The sequence below is a fragment of the Podarcis erhardii genome (assembly GCF_964252035.2).
Source record: "Podarcis erhardii genome assembly, chromosome: 4".
Taxonomy (NCBI): Eukaryota; Metazoa; Chordata; class Lepidosauria; order Squamata; family Lacertidae; genus Podarcis; species Podarcis erhardii.
The window spans coordinates 4,278,282-4,294,262 of NC_138508.1; the positions used below are offsets into that span (position 1 = coordinate 4,278,282).

Below are 15,981 nucleotides of genomic sequence, written 5' to 3' on the forward strand. Positions count from 1 at the left end.
GGCAGCCGCGCCCAGGGGGCCCCGTCGGGCCGAAGCGCCGCCGCCATGCACACCCCGGCTCAGCCGGCAGCCGCCCCGGTGAGTGAAGGGGAAGCCTCACCTAGTGGTTGAAGCGGGCCGGGCTGGAGTAGGGGGGTGCCCCGGGATCCCTTGGTGCTGCTGGGGGGGGGGGCGGTTGCAGTAGCAGCTCGGAGCCGCTTTCCGAGAGCGTCTGGGCATGTGCAGAGTGCCTGATCTCTCCTAGTGAGGAACTGCGCGCAAAACGCCCCCTGGCGCAGCTGGTGGGAAGGATTTTTTTTTTTGGATGGTGGGGTCGCTTCTCGCTTCTGCCCCCAAAATCTCTCCACCTGACAGCCTTAAAGGAACCCCAAGCCTATTTTTTGCCCCCTCCTAAGCCAAGATTGGATGGTCTTCGGGGCAGAGACCTCCTACCTCAGAGCCCAGAATGGAGATGAGCCCCAGCAGCGTCCAATTTCTCTCCTAAGTCAGGATTCTTCCAGCTTGGGGCGGGGAACCCAAATCCCTGGACAGTCCAGACTTCTCTCCAGAGTCTCCCCTTTCCAAAGAAGGAGATTCCAGATAAACATTAGGGAGAAATTTCTGGCTGTTAAGAGCCTCGGCCAAAAGATGGGTCTCTTCTTCACTGGAGCTTTTAAAGCAGTGGTTGCGTGGCCATCTCTCAGGGATTATTTTAGCGGTGATTTCTACATTATGGGGGCTGGAATAGATGAACCCTGGGGGCCCCTTCCCAGCTCTACAGTCCTGTGGTTCTTTTCCTTCCTGCTGCTGATTTTCTCACCTGTTCACACCACCTGTGGAAGCCCAGCTCCACCTTTCGTTATGCCCGGCTGTGATCTGAACCGTAAAAGCTCCTCGCGTGGCACACCCAGCCTGTTATTGAGGATCTGTTAGGAGAATCACGACAGATCTGTGTCAGAGGAGAGGCAGGGCGTCGCTCCCTCAGTTTCATCTAACTTCCTGCTACTGCACCTTTCTGCTATCCCACCTGTGTTATGCGAGAGGGGGTGGCAGGACAGGGGCCCGACATGGAAGTTGTTGCATCTGGCCTGACTCCGGCGTACTGTGTTGGGGAGCCCTGCCTCTCTTAAGAATGCCAGCTTGTCTCCCTTTATTTATTTATTTTTAATTAAAACGTTGCTAAGTTGCTTTCCTGGGCAAACATCTATCCAAAGCAGCCAGCAAGCAAAACCAACATGCAAGAGATGGTAAGAAACAGTTTGATGCAACATCAGCAAAAACAAAAGCTAAGACTATTCTAGGCTGCATCCACAGAAATCTAGGGTTCAGATCAAGGGAAATCATAGTCCCGTTCTGTTCTGCCTTGGTCAGACCACATCTGGAGTCTTGGGTCCAGTCCTGGGCGCCACAATTTAAGGAGGATGTTGACAAGCTGGAATATGTGCAGAGGACGGCGACCAAGATGATCTGGAAAAACCAAGCCTGATGAGGAACGGTTGAAGGAGCTGGGTATGTTTAGCCTGGAAAAGAGGAGACTGAGAGGAGATACGAGAGCCATCTTTAGATATCACCCGGACAATAAAGATATCATTATTATTATTATTATTATTATTATTATTATTATGGTAGAGCAAGTTTGTTTTCTCCTGCTCTGGAGGGTAGGGCTCGAAGCAATGGATTCAAGTTACAAGAAAAGATCCTGACTAAATATCAGGAAGAACTTTTTGACAAATAGCCCTGGCCCAAACCATTGAGAGCATTGTTGTTGTTGTTTAGTCGTGTCCGCCTCTTCGTGACCCCCTGGACCAGAGCATGCCAGGCACTCCTGTCTTCCACTGCCTCCCGCAGTTTGGTCAAACTCATGCTGGTAGCTTCGGGAACACTGTCCCACCATCTCATCCTCTGTCGTCCCCCTCTCCTTGTGCCCTCCATCTTTCCCAACATCAGGGTCTTCTCTTCTCATGAGGTGGCCAAAATATTGGAGCCTCAGCTTCAGGATCTGTCCTTCCAGTGAGCACTCAGGGCTGATTTCCTTAAGAATGGATCGGTTTGATCTTCTTGCAGTCCATGGGACTCTCAAGAGTCTCCTCCAGCACCAGAATTCAAAAGCATCAATTCTTTGGCGATCAGCCTTCTTTATGGTCCAGCTCTCACTTCCATACATCACTACTGGGAAAACCAGAGCTTTAATTGAGAGCTTACTCACGTGCAAATAGGAAAGAGTTCTGCACTTTAAAGGTTTTCTGGTGAGGCACCAGAAACTGCACCAGGGGTTGTGAGAAGGAGCTGGTCACTTACTTGGTCAGGTGCAAATATCCTGGGTAGGTGGTGAAAACAGATTGCTGCTTGTTTTTGCTCTCCCAAATTGAGGCCGGAACTTCAACCAAGGCAAGAGATGGTTGCAGCAGATCTTGCCAAAAACGTTCTGCCACTCGTGAGCCCAGATTCTGAGGAAAATACCTCATAGTACAGACGACACCTATATCAGACACCTCTTAGCTGACAAAGAGCCCGAAACCATCAGGCCTGTGGCAAAGTACTGTTACATTGCAACAAGAATAAGACGAGCAATGATGTCAGCAACAGAGTCCAAATTGTAAACACCGAAGGAACGGTAATAAACAGTAGTGACATTTGAACTGAATTTTTTAAACCTTAAAAGCCGAAACCTGGTTATAAATATAAGCACCAATTCTGTGAATTGGCCATATCTCCACTGCTATTTGTAGCACAATACTACTTATAATGTCATTTTTATAAATTGCTTTCTGGTCATTGACCGTATTAAAGATATTTGATTTGTTCTGCCACTCGTGAGCCCAGAATCCAATCAAATTATTGTTGTTGCAATTTAGTACCTGCCCTTCACCTAAAGAGGGCAACAATCCTAATATTAAGATACAATATTATTGTAAGATGCAATACAATATTGTTACAATATTTCCTGCTTTATGTTACATTATTTTTTATTTATTTTTATAAAGCAGTAATTAGAGAAAAGAAGGGACCCATTGACGAGTGGGAAGTCAACTTAACGGAAAAATTGATGTGATTTTGTATTGATTTGATAGAAATTTGTTAAACTAATAAAAAATATTGGACAATATTTTTTTTAAATACCTTAAAACAAAATGACAGAACAAAGGCAAGTCCTTAAAATACACGTCTCAGATGTCAACAGCTGGGGTCAAGGGGCGAGCCTTCCGCCTTCCCTGAAACCTGAGTGATGAGGATGCCACCTGCGCGAAGCGAGTGCCACAACTTAGGGGCTGCCACAGAGAAGGCCCTCCTTTCCTAGACTGGCACCTGCCCCCCTTTCCAGATTCAAGGGCTTTAAATGGCCACAAGATCCAATAATCTGGGTTGGCGTGTCTCCCTGGCCCCTCAACCCTTTGCTGTCCATCTTTTTCTTGGTCAGCCTGAGCCAAGACATTTCCCTCTGGCTTCTGTGACCAGAAGGGGTGCAGTGGTGCTGCCAAGGTGACTGATTCTCCCGGGCATTGCAGAGAGTTGAGGATGGGCTGCTGGAACTGAACCAAGTCCGCATCATTTTTCTGCCCCAGGAGCCTGGGGGGAGTGGAGCGGGGGTCCCCTGCCTCGCTGCGGTGCTTGTATGCCTTCACCGGAAACCTGGGACTGAAGGGTTAACCGGGCAGCCTGTTGCTCTTTCGAGAGCGGCTCTGTTTCCTCTTCTGAAGTTTGGTAACTTGGACGCAGCAAGGGCTCTTTGAAAATGGGATGACGAGGGCTCTTTGAAAATGGGACGCGTCATCCTGCCTTTCAGCAGCTCAGCTGGGCCCCTTTCCACAAATGGGAGCAGAACACCTTTCATTTGGCGCAGCAAGGAAAACAGCTAAACCCCCCCCCCATTTATTCAGTAAGGAGAGTGGGCAAGCTCTCGGCAAATCTTCAAGGCTGCGAAACCAATCTTCCCTTCCAAGGCTCTTCTGCCTGGCTGAATCCATAGGGATTCAGGAGGTCCCAGCTGGAAGAAACCCCCACAGACCTCCACCCCACTTGCAGTCTTCCCTGGGGGGCATCGGGTGAGTCACTGTGTGAACAGAATGCCAGACTAGATTCCTCCATCGCAGCGGGTTGGACTAGATGACCCGGGGACCCCTTCCGACTCTGCACTTCTGTGAGTCTTTCTAGACAGGTCTATAATAATAATAATAATAATAATAATAATAATAATAATAATAATAAATTTTATTTATACCCCACCCTCCCTAGCCAAGACCGGGCTCAGGGTGGCTAACACCAAGTAAAAACAATTGATTAAAATACAACTTATAATCAAGATTAAGAACAACATTAAAATGCAGCCTCATTTCAGTAGAAACTCAAATCAAAAACTTTTGGGGGGATGAAAACGTCAAATCTTCACCAAGGCCAACTATCCAGACTGCTCCTACATGGGCCAGAAAAAAGCCAGGGAAGTCCCCAAATAGGAGTTCCATCACAGAAGGAGAAAGGAAAAAGGAAAGAGGGGGAGGGGATCAAATTGGCTCCAAGCCAAAGGCCAGGCAGAACAACTCTGTCTTACAGGCCATGCAGAAATAAATCAGATCCCGCAGGGCCCTGGTCTCATGAGACAGAGCATTCCACCAAGTTGGGGCCAGTGTTGAAAAGGCCCTGGCTCTGGTGGAGGCTAATCTGACTTCCTTAGGGCCCAGGACCACTAGGGTGTTGCTATTTATGGACCTCAAGGTCCTCCGTGGGGCATCTTTAGCCTAGACCCAGGCTCTTCCTAGATGCACATTCAGAAGGATGCGCAGAGGCAGCTAGGGATGGTTCAACTCTGCGCCTGCAGTCGGAGGCAGCCATGCTTCTGAATGCCGGTTGCTGGAAACCACAGGAGCGGAGAGCATTGGTCTTGTGTTCGAATCCTGCTTGCAGGTTTCCCACGGTTTGGCCCCTGTAAGAACAGGATGCCGGACTAGACGGACCACTGGCCTGGTCACGCAGCTGAGTTCTTCTGAGCTGCCACAACCATTCAAGGGTTGAGCTTTAAACGGTGACGCAAGAGATAAGAAGAGCCGAGCTTCTGGATCAGGCCCGGGGCTCCTGCAGTCCACCATCCTGTTCTTCCAGTGGCCAAGCAGATGCCCCCAAGCGGAGCCCGAAATCAGGACCGGCAGGAGCACAGCAGCAGCGCTGCCCTGCCCCTCCTAGGACTCTCAGCTACAGATACTTGCAGGTATCGCTGCCTCTGACAGCAGAGTATCTACAAATGCACAGGACTAGCCTGTTGAGCCACTTACTGGACTTATCCAGGTGACAGGGTCATGGACAGACTCTCCCGCCTGACCCCTCGCTCCGCCTGCTTCTGTATACCAACCATATGTCCTGTCTCCGACAGCGCCCGGGTCTCAGGCATGCACACCCGGATACACGGTGCATCTAATTTGTGAAGAGGGAAAGGCACTTTGCACTTGCTCAGAGGCAGTCTCTGCACTGTGCCACACGCTCTCAGCGCCGAGGCTTCACTCCGACCTAATATTTGTTGGTGGGTTTAACTGCATTTCAATCTCATCTTATTCTCTGGGAAGCACAAGGCGGCACACAGCGTTCGCCATTCTCCATTCTCTGCTTTTATCACCCATTTCCTTGGAGGAAATGAAGGCCAAGTTAATGAAGGCCGAGCGATGATGACTGGCGGAAGGGGCCCACCGCATGTTGCGCCCGAGTGGAAATTCAAACTTGCCTGGATAATACAAAAGTTTGAAAGAGTGAAACGCTTTTGGGGAGTGCCCTGTGCAACAACAAAGGCGAGAGCCTGTCTGCTTTCCCCCTTGTGCATTTTAACGTCAGTGATGCCTCAACCTCTTCCGCCTACTTAGCTGCTGCAACACAGGAATTGCAGATAAAGTTCCCAGAGAGTTGGCCGTCCAACTTCCATTTAAAACCCTCCCCCAAAGGATCGGCCAAATGAAGTCACAGAAGGCACTGAGGTAAAGCAACTGAGGTGTGGAATTTTTGTAAATTTAGCTTTTGGAAATCTTCCCAGGAAAAATGTAATCTGGATACCTTTTGGAAACCTTTGAAATCAATACATGGAAAGGAAACCTGATCATAGTCTTGGTCTTTTCCCCATTCCACATATAAGGGAGTTTTTGTGAAATTCTCTTAAAATAATTACTTACAGTGTTCTTTTTAATTATACAGTTTTAGATTAGTTGAAGTATAAGAATGCAAGTTAAATACAGTCATACCTCGGGTTACAGACACTTCTGCTTGCGTTTTTTCAGGTTGTGGACTGCCGAAACCTGGAAGTACCGGAACGGGTTACTTCCAGGTTTCGGCGGTTGTGCATGTGCAGAAGAGCTAAATCACACTTTGCACATGCGCAGAAGTGCCAAATTGCAACTTGTGTGTGTGCAGACACGCCACTGCAGGTTGCAAACATGCATCCCGCACGGATCACATTCGCAACCCGAGCGTTCACTGTACTATGGCAAGAAAAATGAACGAAATATGTTTTAGTCAGACTGGATTGGTGTCATTTTAGTTGTTTTTTACAGATGGCACAAATTTAAAAAATGGAAATGTATACATTCCACACACACCCCCAATCTTGCATCACTAAAATATATCGTTATATTATGGGTGGAGGGTGGGGTGATTCAGAGTTCTTCTCTGAGGGTGCAAAGCCACCCTTCTCTTGCTGCACCTGTGGAATCCAGCGGCTCTCTAAACCCGCCAGGTTATGAAACCTCATTCCTGGGAACTGCTATGGGCTTGTGGTCTGGATCCAACCACACGAGGAGTCAACAGGGTGCCCTCAGCATGACCTGCCCGGCACTTCTGGGAATCGCAGCGGGTGCAAAACAGGAAGCTGGCGAAACAGACCAGAGATATTTGCTGGGCTCCCAGGGTTGCTCCACTGCTGCCTTCTTTCAGTAAGCTGTGGGGCTCTCCAGATGTTTTCGACTGGTTGGGGTTAGGCATCCAAAACACTATGAATTCCGGTGTGAGCTGCATTTTTTCTGCATTTTACGACGAATGCTAAGCAAGAAATACTCCCCCCCGCCCCCGTTCGTAAACAAGAGATGAGGCACAAGCGTCGTGTCTGACAAAAGCATAATAAAAGTTAATTCGGGGGCTAAATTAAATTTGAAGGAACTGGGCGGATCTTTGGGCGGCACATATGCTAAAAACAGCCCTGCACCCTCCCCTCCATGGTGTTAGAATTCCTGCTCCGTGATTGCAGTCATGGGATTGTTGTCTATCACATGCTGGTGTGTGTTTTGACTCCATGGAGTGGGAAGTGATGGAGACAGGATGTTTGTGTTCCTGTGTTCCGTGAAGTGGGACTATTGTCCTTTGTCCTTTTTTCTCTTTGCTGTCTGATGCTAGAGAGAGAGGGAGCCACGTTGCAGTGCTCCGTGTGTGTTAATATGTAAATAAAGTAGATTAGCCAAAATGCTGAGTTGCTGAGGTCTGTCACGCAAGCTGCGAAGACTCTGCGGATCCCTAAGTGTGCCAATGTCTGTTGGCATCGGTCGCTAAGATGAAAAGCGGACACGGAGCAATGGTTCCAAACTACAAGAAAAAAGATTCCACCTAAACATTAGGAAGAACTTCCTGACAGTGAGAGCTGTTTGACAGTGGAATTTGCTGCCAAGGAGTGTGGTGGAGTCTCCCTCTTTGGAGGTCTTTAAGCAGAGGCTTGACAACCATATGTCAGGAGTGCTCTGATGGTGTTTCCTGCTTGGCAGGGGGTTGGACTCGATGGCCCTTGTGGTCTCTTCCAACTCTATGATTCTATGATTCTATGTTCGGGCTGAAGGAGGCTTATGAAGCTCACGAACGAACGACCAGGAGGGAGAGAACATGCCAGTCAGGCATGTGTCTCTGCCAGGGTCCTACTCAAGTGTAAGCTGAACTCCTGACAACTTTTCCTCTTGTCAACTTTTTCAACTGCGTATTATTTCATAATCCATGGCCTCCAGGAATTGTTGAGTGGGAAGGGAGCCTGAGGGCATCTAGTCCAACCCCCTGCAATGCAGGAATTTCAGCCAAATCTTCCCTGACAGATGGTCACCCAACCTCTGCTTTAAAATCTCTGAGGCAGGAGAGTCCACACTCTCCTGAGGGAGACTGTTCCACTGAGCTAAAAAGTCCAAAATGCTGTATTGGGTACTGTTGTATTTTCCCAATTCCTTGCTACTAAAAAACCTAATGGTAGAATATCTGCAGCTAGCGAAGGTGACAGGAAGGAACAAAACAAAAGGTCTATAAGGCGTGGAGAATCTTTAAAGAATACTTTACAAACTATGGTATAAAAGGAAACATCTTGGCAGAACTAGACTGTATAAATATAAGTTAATAGGGAGATAAAAAGAGACTATATAAGAAATATGCAACTGTGCGGTATAAGTTAATTGATAAAGTACAGTGAGATTAATTGGAAGTCATTTTTAATTTCTTTATAAGTTTTATAATTGATTTCAGTATCATGGGGGAAATTTGTTGAATATCTGAAAAGAATATGTGATGTGCAAACAACGATGGCGGGGTTTCAAGAGGAACTGTGAAAGTCGAGATATATTGTTAAAAAGAAATAGAAGTGGGAGGGAAGTTTAATGGCAATATAATCAGAGAAATGCGTAATTGAGAGGTAAATATGGATGATTGTCAGAGAAGCTGAAGGAAGTTCAAAAAGAACTATATTTGTGGAAATTTCGATAAAATTGTATACTTGTGTTGGAAAATTAATAAAAATTATTTATATAAAAGGATTATAAGTGATGTTATACTAATTTTGTTGTTTCGTATGTTGTGGTTTGTTTGATTTCTCCATTATTTGTTTGTTTGTTTGATTGCATGCTTGTTTGTTTGTCTGTTTTCCCATAAATGTATTTATTTTAAATCAATGAAGATACACTTAAAAAAAAAAAAGTCCGAAATGAAATGCTGCAGCCTTTTTTTGCAGTGCCTCCTTCCTGCCTCGATTTCCGGTGACCCTCCTTCTTTCTCCTCCAGCCGCCGGGAGGTGCCATCCTGATGAATGGGGCGCCCCTGGAGGGGGTCCCCCCGTCTCCTGCCAGTCCCGCCCAGAGCCAGCTCTCCTTCCAGATCCAGCCGGTGACCCCGGTCCCTGAGCCCAGCCAGCCCCGGGGGACGTGGGGAGGGAAGTATGAGTTCCTCCTCTCCTGCGTCGGGTACTGCGTGGGGCTGGGCAACGTGTGGAGGTTCCCGTATCTCTGCTATCGCAATGGAGGCGGTGAGTGGCTCGGATGCTCTTGGCAAAGAGACGCCTCATGCTTCTAGTCCCCAGGGTGACAGCTGGAGAGCCTGAGGCAGAGGGTGAGGAGCTAGGTCCTTGCCTGAGCTCCATGGTCATTTATTACTTGCCGTATTTTTCGCTCCATAAGATGCACCTAGTTTTTAGAGGAGGAAAACAAGGAAAAAATATTCTGAACGAAACAGTGGATATGTGATTTTTGTGGTTCATGCTGTGGCCACAGACATGTGATTTGATGGTGAGTTTGGGGTAGCCCAATGCAAAAATCCTGAGGATCCATGTGGATCCGTGCTTTGTAACCACGTTTTTGCGCCATTGCGGCCCCAGGCAACAGTGGATGCGTGATTTTTTGGGTGCAGGCTGTAGCCATGGACATGCTATGTGATCTGATGGTGAATTTGAGGTGACCCAATGCAAAAATCCTGAGGATCCATGGGCTTTTATCTCCCCCTCCCAGGCAGCCTCCTTTATTGCTAGTGTGCCTTATCTCCCTCCTGATCACTTGCCATCAGTGGCTTTGTTTCAACACCCACTTCCCTCTTTCAAAAAAAGAGAGCATGATCTGCTTTTTGCCCCTGGGCAATTTGGCTCCAGGGACCACACATTCGCTCCATAAGACGCACAGACATTTTCCCTTACTTTTTAGGAAGAAAAAAGTGTGTCTTATGGAGCGACAAATACAGTATTTATGTCAGGGTTTCTGGGAGAAGTGAGGAGATGGCAGAGGAGACGGAAAGCGAGTGGGAGGAGGGAGAGAGAGACGAGGAAGAAGATGACGGAATTCGAAGGGAATCTATGAGCCTAAGCAGTGAGTCAGAGGATTCCCAAAAGGGAGCTAGCATGATCAGGCGAAAAGCAGGAGAAGAGAGAAGCTGTGAAAAGTCAGGGAAGGAGGGGAGAAAGCCCAGTGAAGCACAGACGCTGTCAGAGGGGTCTCAGCCGGAACGGAGTAAAGGGGGTGGAGTTGTCAGCCTCTCGGAGGGAGGAGGAACAGGAGAAAACAGAGAGAGGGGGTTGGAGCAAGGTGTTCAGCCGGAAAGGGTAGAGAGTGGAACAGGGGGCAGTATAGAGGACGAAGGAAAGGTCAAAAGCAACGTACGCGCGCCAAGTTCAAACATAGAGGCGCGCGGAAGTGGGGAAAGCTCAGAGGAGGAGCCCGGCCCCAAAGCCAGAAGGAGGGGGCAGGAGGCGGCAGAGGATTCAGCCTCAGGCGAATCCCGGAAAGAGAGAACCCAGGGGGGCAGAAAGACCCTGCGGAAAAGAAAGGAGAGGAAGAGGTGGTCTAGAGCCAGGCTATTAAGTTGGTGTGGAGGAGGGGAGGAGTCAGAGGGGGACTTCGGCGGTCTAACGTGACAGACGTACAGCCACAATGCTGAACTGTGAAAGAAGCAATTATCTTCAATAAACTTTTCCTGTAAGTAAACTACAACGGAGTAAGGTCTCTCGTGAGCTGGGACCCACCTGGGTGGCTGTGACAATTTATTTATTGAATTTACAGTGGTGCCCCGCAAGACGAACGCCTTGCAAGACGGAAAACCCGCTAGACGAAAGGGTTTTCCGTTTTGGAGGCACTTCGCAAAACAAATTTCCCTATGGGCTTGCTTCGCAAGACGAAATGTCTTGCGAGTTCCTGCGGGGTTTTTTCCCTTTTCCCCCCTTTTCCTCCCCCACCCCTCTATCGTACCTTCTGGTGCTGCCACCCTAAAGCAGCTGCAGTTGAGCTTGCGCTGGTAGCACACCAAGGCTGCTCCTCTTCTGGGAAATGGACCACACAGGGAAAGACTTGCAAAACATCCTTTCTCCAATGGTCTTAAACTTCAGAAGGCAAAGCAGAGAGCAGGTCCCGAGAGTGGCGGGTATTTTCTCTGCATCCCACCGGGCAGTTCCACAAACCTCCAGAATATAAAGGAGAAATTGAAAGTGCAGGCCCCTGGCAATTGCAACAAACCAGGCCCCAGGCTCCAGATCTTGGGAAATCCTTCTGCATTTCGTCACCAACATCTCTGCAGTTTCCGCCCTTGAGCGATGTTCCGGCAGATGCAGCTGGAGGTGCTAAACACCTTTTGAGCTTGATGCATTGCAAAGAGGAACGGGCCAGCCTTAGCCAACCCGGTGCCCTCTGTATGTTGAGGCAGAGCATAGCCGTTGTGACTAGGAGCCATCGCTGGCCCTCTCCTCCTCCATGAATTTGCCCAATCCTCTTTCAAAGCCATCCAAGTTGGTGGCCATTGCTGCCTCCTGTTGCAGAGAGTTCCACAGTCCTTCCTTTTCTCTGTTCTGAATCTCCCCACATTCAGCTTCACTGAATCCTGACGAGACAGAAGTACTGTTTTGGGGGGACAGGAGGCAGGTGGGTGTGGAGGACTCCCTAGTCCTGAATGGGGTAACTGTGCCCCTGAAGGACCAGGTGCGCAGTCTGGGAGTCATTTTGGACTCACAGCTGCCAATGGAAGCGCAGGTCAATTCTGTGTCCAGGACAGCTGTCTACCAGCTCTATCTGGTACGCAGGATGAGACCCTACCTGCCCGCAGACTGTCTGGCCAGATTGGTGCATGCTCTAATTATCTCCTGCTTAGACTGCAATGCGTTCTACGTGGGGCTACCTTTGAAGGTGACCCGGAAACTGCAACTAATCCAGAATGCAAAAATTCCTTCCAGTAGCACCTTAAAGACCAACTGAGTTAGTTCTAGGTATGAGCTTTCGTGTGCATGCACACTTCTTCAGATACCACTTCTTCAGTGTGCATGCACACGAAAGCTCATACCTAGAACTAACTCAGTTGGTCTTTAAGGTGCTACTGGAAGGAATTTTTTTTATTTTGTTTTGACCATGGCAGACCAACACGGCTACCTATCTGTAACTAATCCAGAATGCGGCAGCTAGACTGGTGACTGGGAGCGGCCGCCGAGACCATATAACACCGGTCTTGAAAGACCTACTTTGGCTCCCAGTACATTTCTGAGCTCAATTCAAAGTGTTAGCGTTGACCTTTAAAGCCCTAAACGGCCTCGGCCCATTATACCTGAAGGAGCGTTTCCATGCCCATTGTTTTGCCCAGACACTGAGGTCCAGCTCCAAGGGACTTCTGGCAGTTCCCTCACTGCGAGAAGCAAAGCTACAGGGAACCAGGCAGAGGGCCTTTTTGGTGGTGGCACCTGCCCTGTGGAATGCCCTCCCACCAGATGTCAAAGAGATAAACAACTACCTGACATTTAGAAGACATCTGAAGGCAGCCCTGTTTAGGGAAGCTTTTAATGTGTGACATTTTGATGTATTTTTAATCTTTGTTGGAAGCCGCCCAGAGTGGCTGGGGAAAACCAGCCAGATGCGCGAGGTACAAATTATTTATTTATTTATTTATTTATTTGACATCCACAACTTTTAGCATTATGGGAGAAGGAGGAAACTTTCCCTCTGTCCGCTCTCTCCTTGCAATGCTCAATTTTTAAAACTTCGATCATGTCTCCTCTTCCTGGTCTTATTCCCAAACTGAAAACTGCTCACCCACGGCACCAGTCCTGAACATCTGCTTAAAACAAGGGGGAATCAGTTGTCCTGCTTAGTCGTATTAAGCCATGCACAGTTTTTGGGGTTCGCGCCCCCAATCCCCGACTAAAGGCCTGCCTTGCGTCCCTCAGGGGTGTTCCTGATCCCGTATGCCATAATGCTTCTCTTCACCGGGCTGCCTCTCTTCTTGATGGAGCTGAGCCTGGGCCAATATGGCGCCGCAGGACCCATCACCGTCTGGAAGTGCTGCCCCCTCTTGAAAGGTAGGTCTCTCAGGTGCAGCTTGAAAAGTATTGCTGTTCGTATTTCCATAGTGATCAATTGATTCCTTTATCTCTCTTGCAAATCACCTTGAAGGGTTTTTTTTTGGGGGGGGCGTGGTTTTCCGTCCCTTGAGGACAAATCCTGTAACCCTTTCAAGACTCTGGGTTTCAATACCTGTGTCCAGCCACTAACTGCAGCTAAATCTGCAACATACCTGAGCATACCTGGTGGGCATTTCACCCTGTGTAGCTCCTCTTGTCTTTGTCCACAAAATTAAAAGCCGCCTGCTTCTTGGGAGAAAAGCAATGGCAAACCTAGACAGCATCTTAAAAAGCAGAGACATCACCTTGCCAACAAAGGTCCGTATAGTAAAAGCCATGGTTTTCCCAGCAGTGATGTATGGAAGTGAGAGCTGGACCATAAAGAAGGCTGATCGCCGAAGAATGGATGCTTTTGAATTCTGGTGCTGGAGGAGACTCTTGAGAGATTGAGCAATGCACAATTCAGACAGCCTACCTCCAGGTTAAACAAGCATTTTGTTCAGACTTAAAGATAGGGATCATTGGTTCTTGCAACCACCAATAAAAACTTTGCCCCTGCTAATGTTCTAGCGTTTGTCCAGTCTTCCAATAGGAACCTGACTTAGTGAGCCTCTGATTTTACTGGGAAAGGTACCAGCAAGGGTAATATCAGTTCAGCCCTGGCTTGCTCATATTTCGCACAGTGCAGCAAAATATGTTCTATAGAATCAATGCCTTAGGCACACGAGCAAAGTCTGTCCTGGTAGGGAACTCCTCTCAACCTGCCATCCAATACTGCAGAAGGAAAGACGTTAAATAATAAATTATTATTATTATTAGATGACCCTCGTGGTCCCTTCCAACTCTTCCATTCTATGATTCTACGATTGATTTCCCCTCTTCTTCCTCTGCAGGGATTGGGATCGGAATGCTGCTGGTCTCCTCGCTGGTCTCTCTCTACTACAACATCATCATAGCTTGGACCTTCTATTACCTGGGCATGTCTTTGCAGAGCCCCCTGCCCTGGTCCTGCGATGCCCCACAGAACGCCCACCTCTGCCAGTTGCAGGTGCACGTGGGGAGCAGGGTGTGTGTGTGTGTGTGTCTGTCTGTCTGGGAGAGGGTCTCCCCACCCCTCTTCCCACCTTGGATCAAATCTATGCTCCCAGGTGCCATAAGAAAGCTGCAGAGATAGCGCAGGATAGTGCGCACCCTGGAAATTATCTCTTTCAGCTTCTGCCTTCTGGAAGAAAGGTCCAGCGTTATGTAGACTAGGACCAGCCACCTGAGAATCAGTTTCTACCCAAATGAGATTTTGGTTTTAAACGCAGTGTAAGGTAGTCTTTATGTGAGTATATTATGTGGGTATCAGACTTTAGGGGCTAACCAGGCTGGGATAGCTGGGATAGCAGGCTTGTGGGTTTTTGAATGTCTGATGTAGATTTTTTTCAATTTCGTTGTTCTGTATGGGACAATAAAGATTATTGTTGTATTGTATCATATCCTGTGCAACATTTTGCCTGGAAACATAACTTTATAGTTATGGGAACCCAAAGGTCTTCTAGCCCAACCCTCTGCAAAGGGTTCTGTCGCACCAATGAGCCACTTCCCGCAGCAGAAATTCTTGGGGAACAGGTTCGGTGGTCAGCGAAGTGCAGGGCAGGAACTTGCCTTTGCTGGGCGACTCTGGGGGGGCCAGACAGTCACTGCCTCTCAGCCACCTTGCAGAGTTGTTGTTGGGGATTGAATGCGGAGGCAGAGAACGTGCAAATGCGCTTTGCTCAACTGCTTCGCTACCATTTCAGAACGAATCCTGGGGCAACGCCTCTCGAGTCAGCGCCAGCGAAGCCTTCTGGAAGTGAGTGCTGTTTTTATTTACCAATGTTGTTGTTGTTGTTCCCTGAAGGTCCCCTTGGGGTTACCCAGGTGAGGGAGCTCAGAGCTGACCACCTGACTGCCGTTCCTGCAGGTTGGCCACTGGGGGGGAAACAGGGGGCCGAGCTGGACTTCTTTTGGGTTTTGTTTTGGGCTGGGCATGGAGAAAGGGGGCTGGTTGGGGATAGAGTGCGACCCCCCCCCGATGGCCTCCTGTCTCCAGCCTTTCCGCTTGTTCTTCCCAGCGAACAGGTCCTTGGCGTGGTCCACAGCACCGGCCTGGGTGACCCTGGCCCCGTGAGATGGCCGCTGGCTCTGTGTCTGCTGCTTGCCTGGCTGGTCATTTTTCTGTGCATGCTCAAGGGAATCCACAGCTCAGGAAAGGTGAGCGACTTGCGGGGGGGGGGACATCTGTGAGAGACATACAAAATTTCTAGTCCTCATCATTCGGAATCCACTTTCCATAATTTCCCCCCATGCTGACAACTGTATATTATACACCAAATCACTTGCCAGTCATATCTCCTGATACTGAGTCAAACCAATGGCCTACCTAGGCCAGTGTTGTCTGCACTGGCTGGCAGCAACCGCTTCCCAGGCCTTCAGGCAGGAGTCTCTTCCAGCCATACCTGAAGACTCCAGTACAGTGGTACCTCGCAAGACGAAATTAATTTGTTCTGTGATTTTTTTCGTCTTGCGATTTTTTCGTCTTGCGAAGCACGGATTTTGGAACAGCTTCAAAAATCACCAAAGTCTTCAAAAACCTCAAAAAAGGCTACCACACCGCGTGCCATGAGTTGCTCCTCGAAGTGAATGCACGGCTTTAAGAAAAAGGAAACAAACTTGCAAGACAAAGGAAACAAACTTGCAAGACGTTTTCGTCTTGCGAAGCAAGCCCATAGGGAAATCCGTCTTGCGAAGCAACTCAAAAAACGAAAAACTCTTTCGTCTTGCGAGTTTTTCGTCTTACGAGGCATTCGTCTTGCGAGGTACCACTGTAGGTGGATTGAACCCGGGACCATCTGCATCCCAAGCCAATGGTCTGCCGCTGAGCTACGGCCCTTCCCTCATCACCTGCCATCTCC

At 48.6% G+C, this 15,981-nt stretch overlaps 1 protein-coding gene across 1 annotated transcript in view; it reads left to right on the top strand.

The window, feature by feature from the left end:
• Positions 1-15,981, top strand: part of LOC309341021 (sodium-dependent proline transporter-like) — a 32,330-nt gene continuing 16,349 nt past the window's right edge. Inside the window, exons 1-6 of the mRNA XM_081860412.1 lie at positions 1-78; positions 8,968-9,208; positions 12,869-13,000; positions 13,936-14,090; positions 14,827-14,879; positions 15,142-15,280. Of these exons, the coding sequence (XP_081716538.1) occupies positions 46-78; positions 8,968-9,208; positions 12,869-13,000; positions 13,936-14,090; positions 14,827-14,879; positions 15,142-15,280 (753 nt within the window). The 5' untranslated portion in view covers positions 1-45. The remainder of the gene's footprint in view (positions 79-8,967; positions 9,209-12,868; positions 13,001-13,935; positions 14,091-14,826; positions 14,880-15,141; positions 15,281-15,981) is intronic.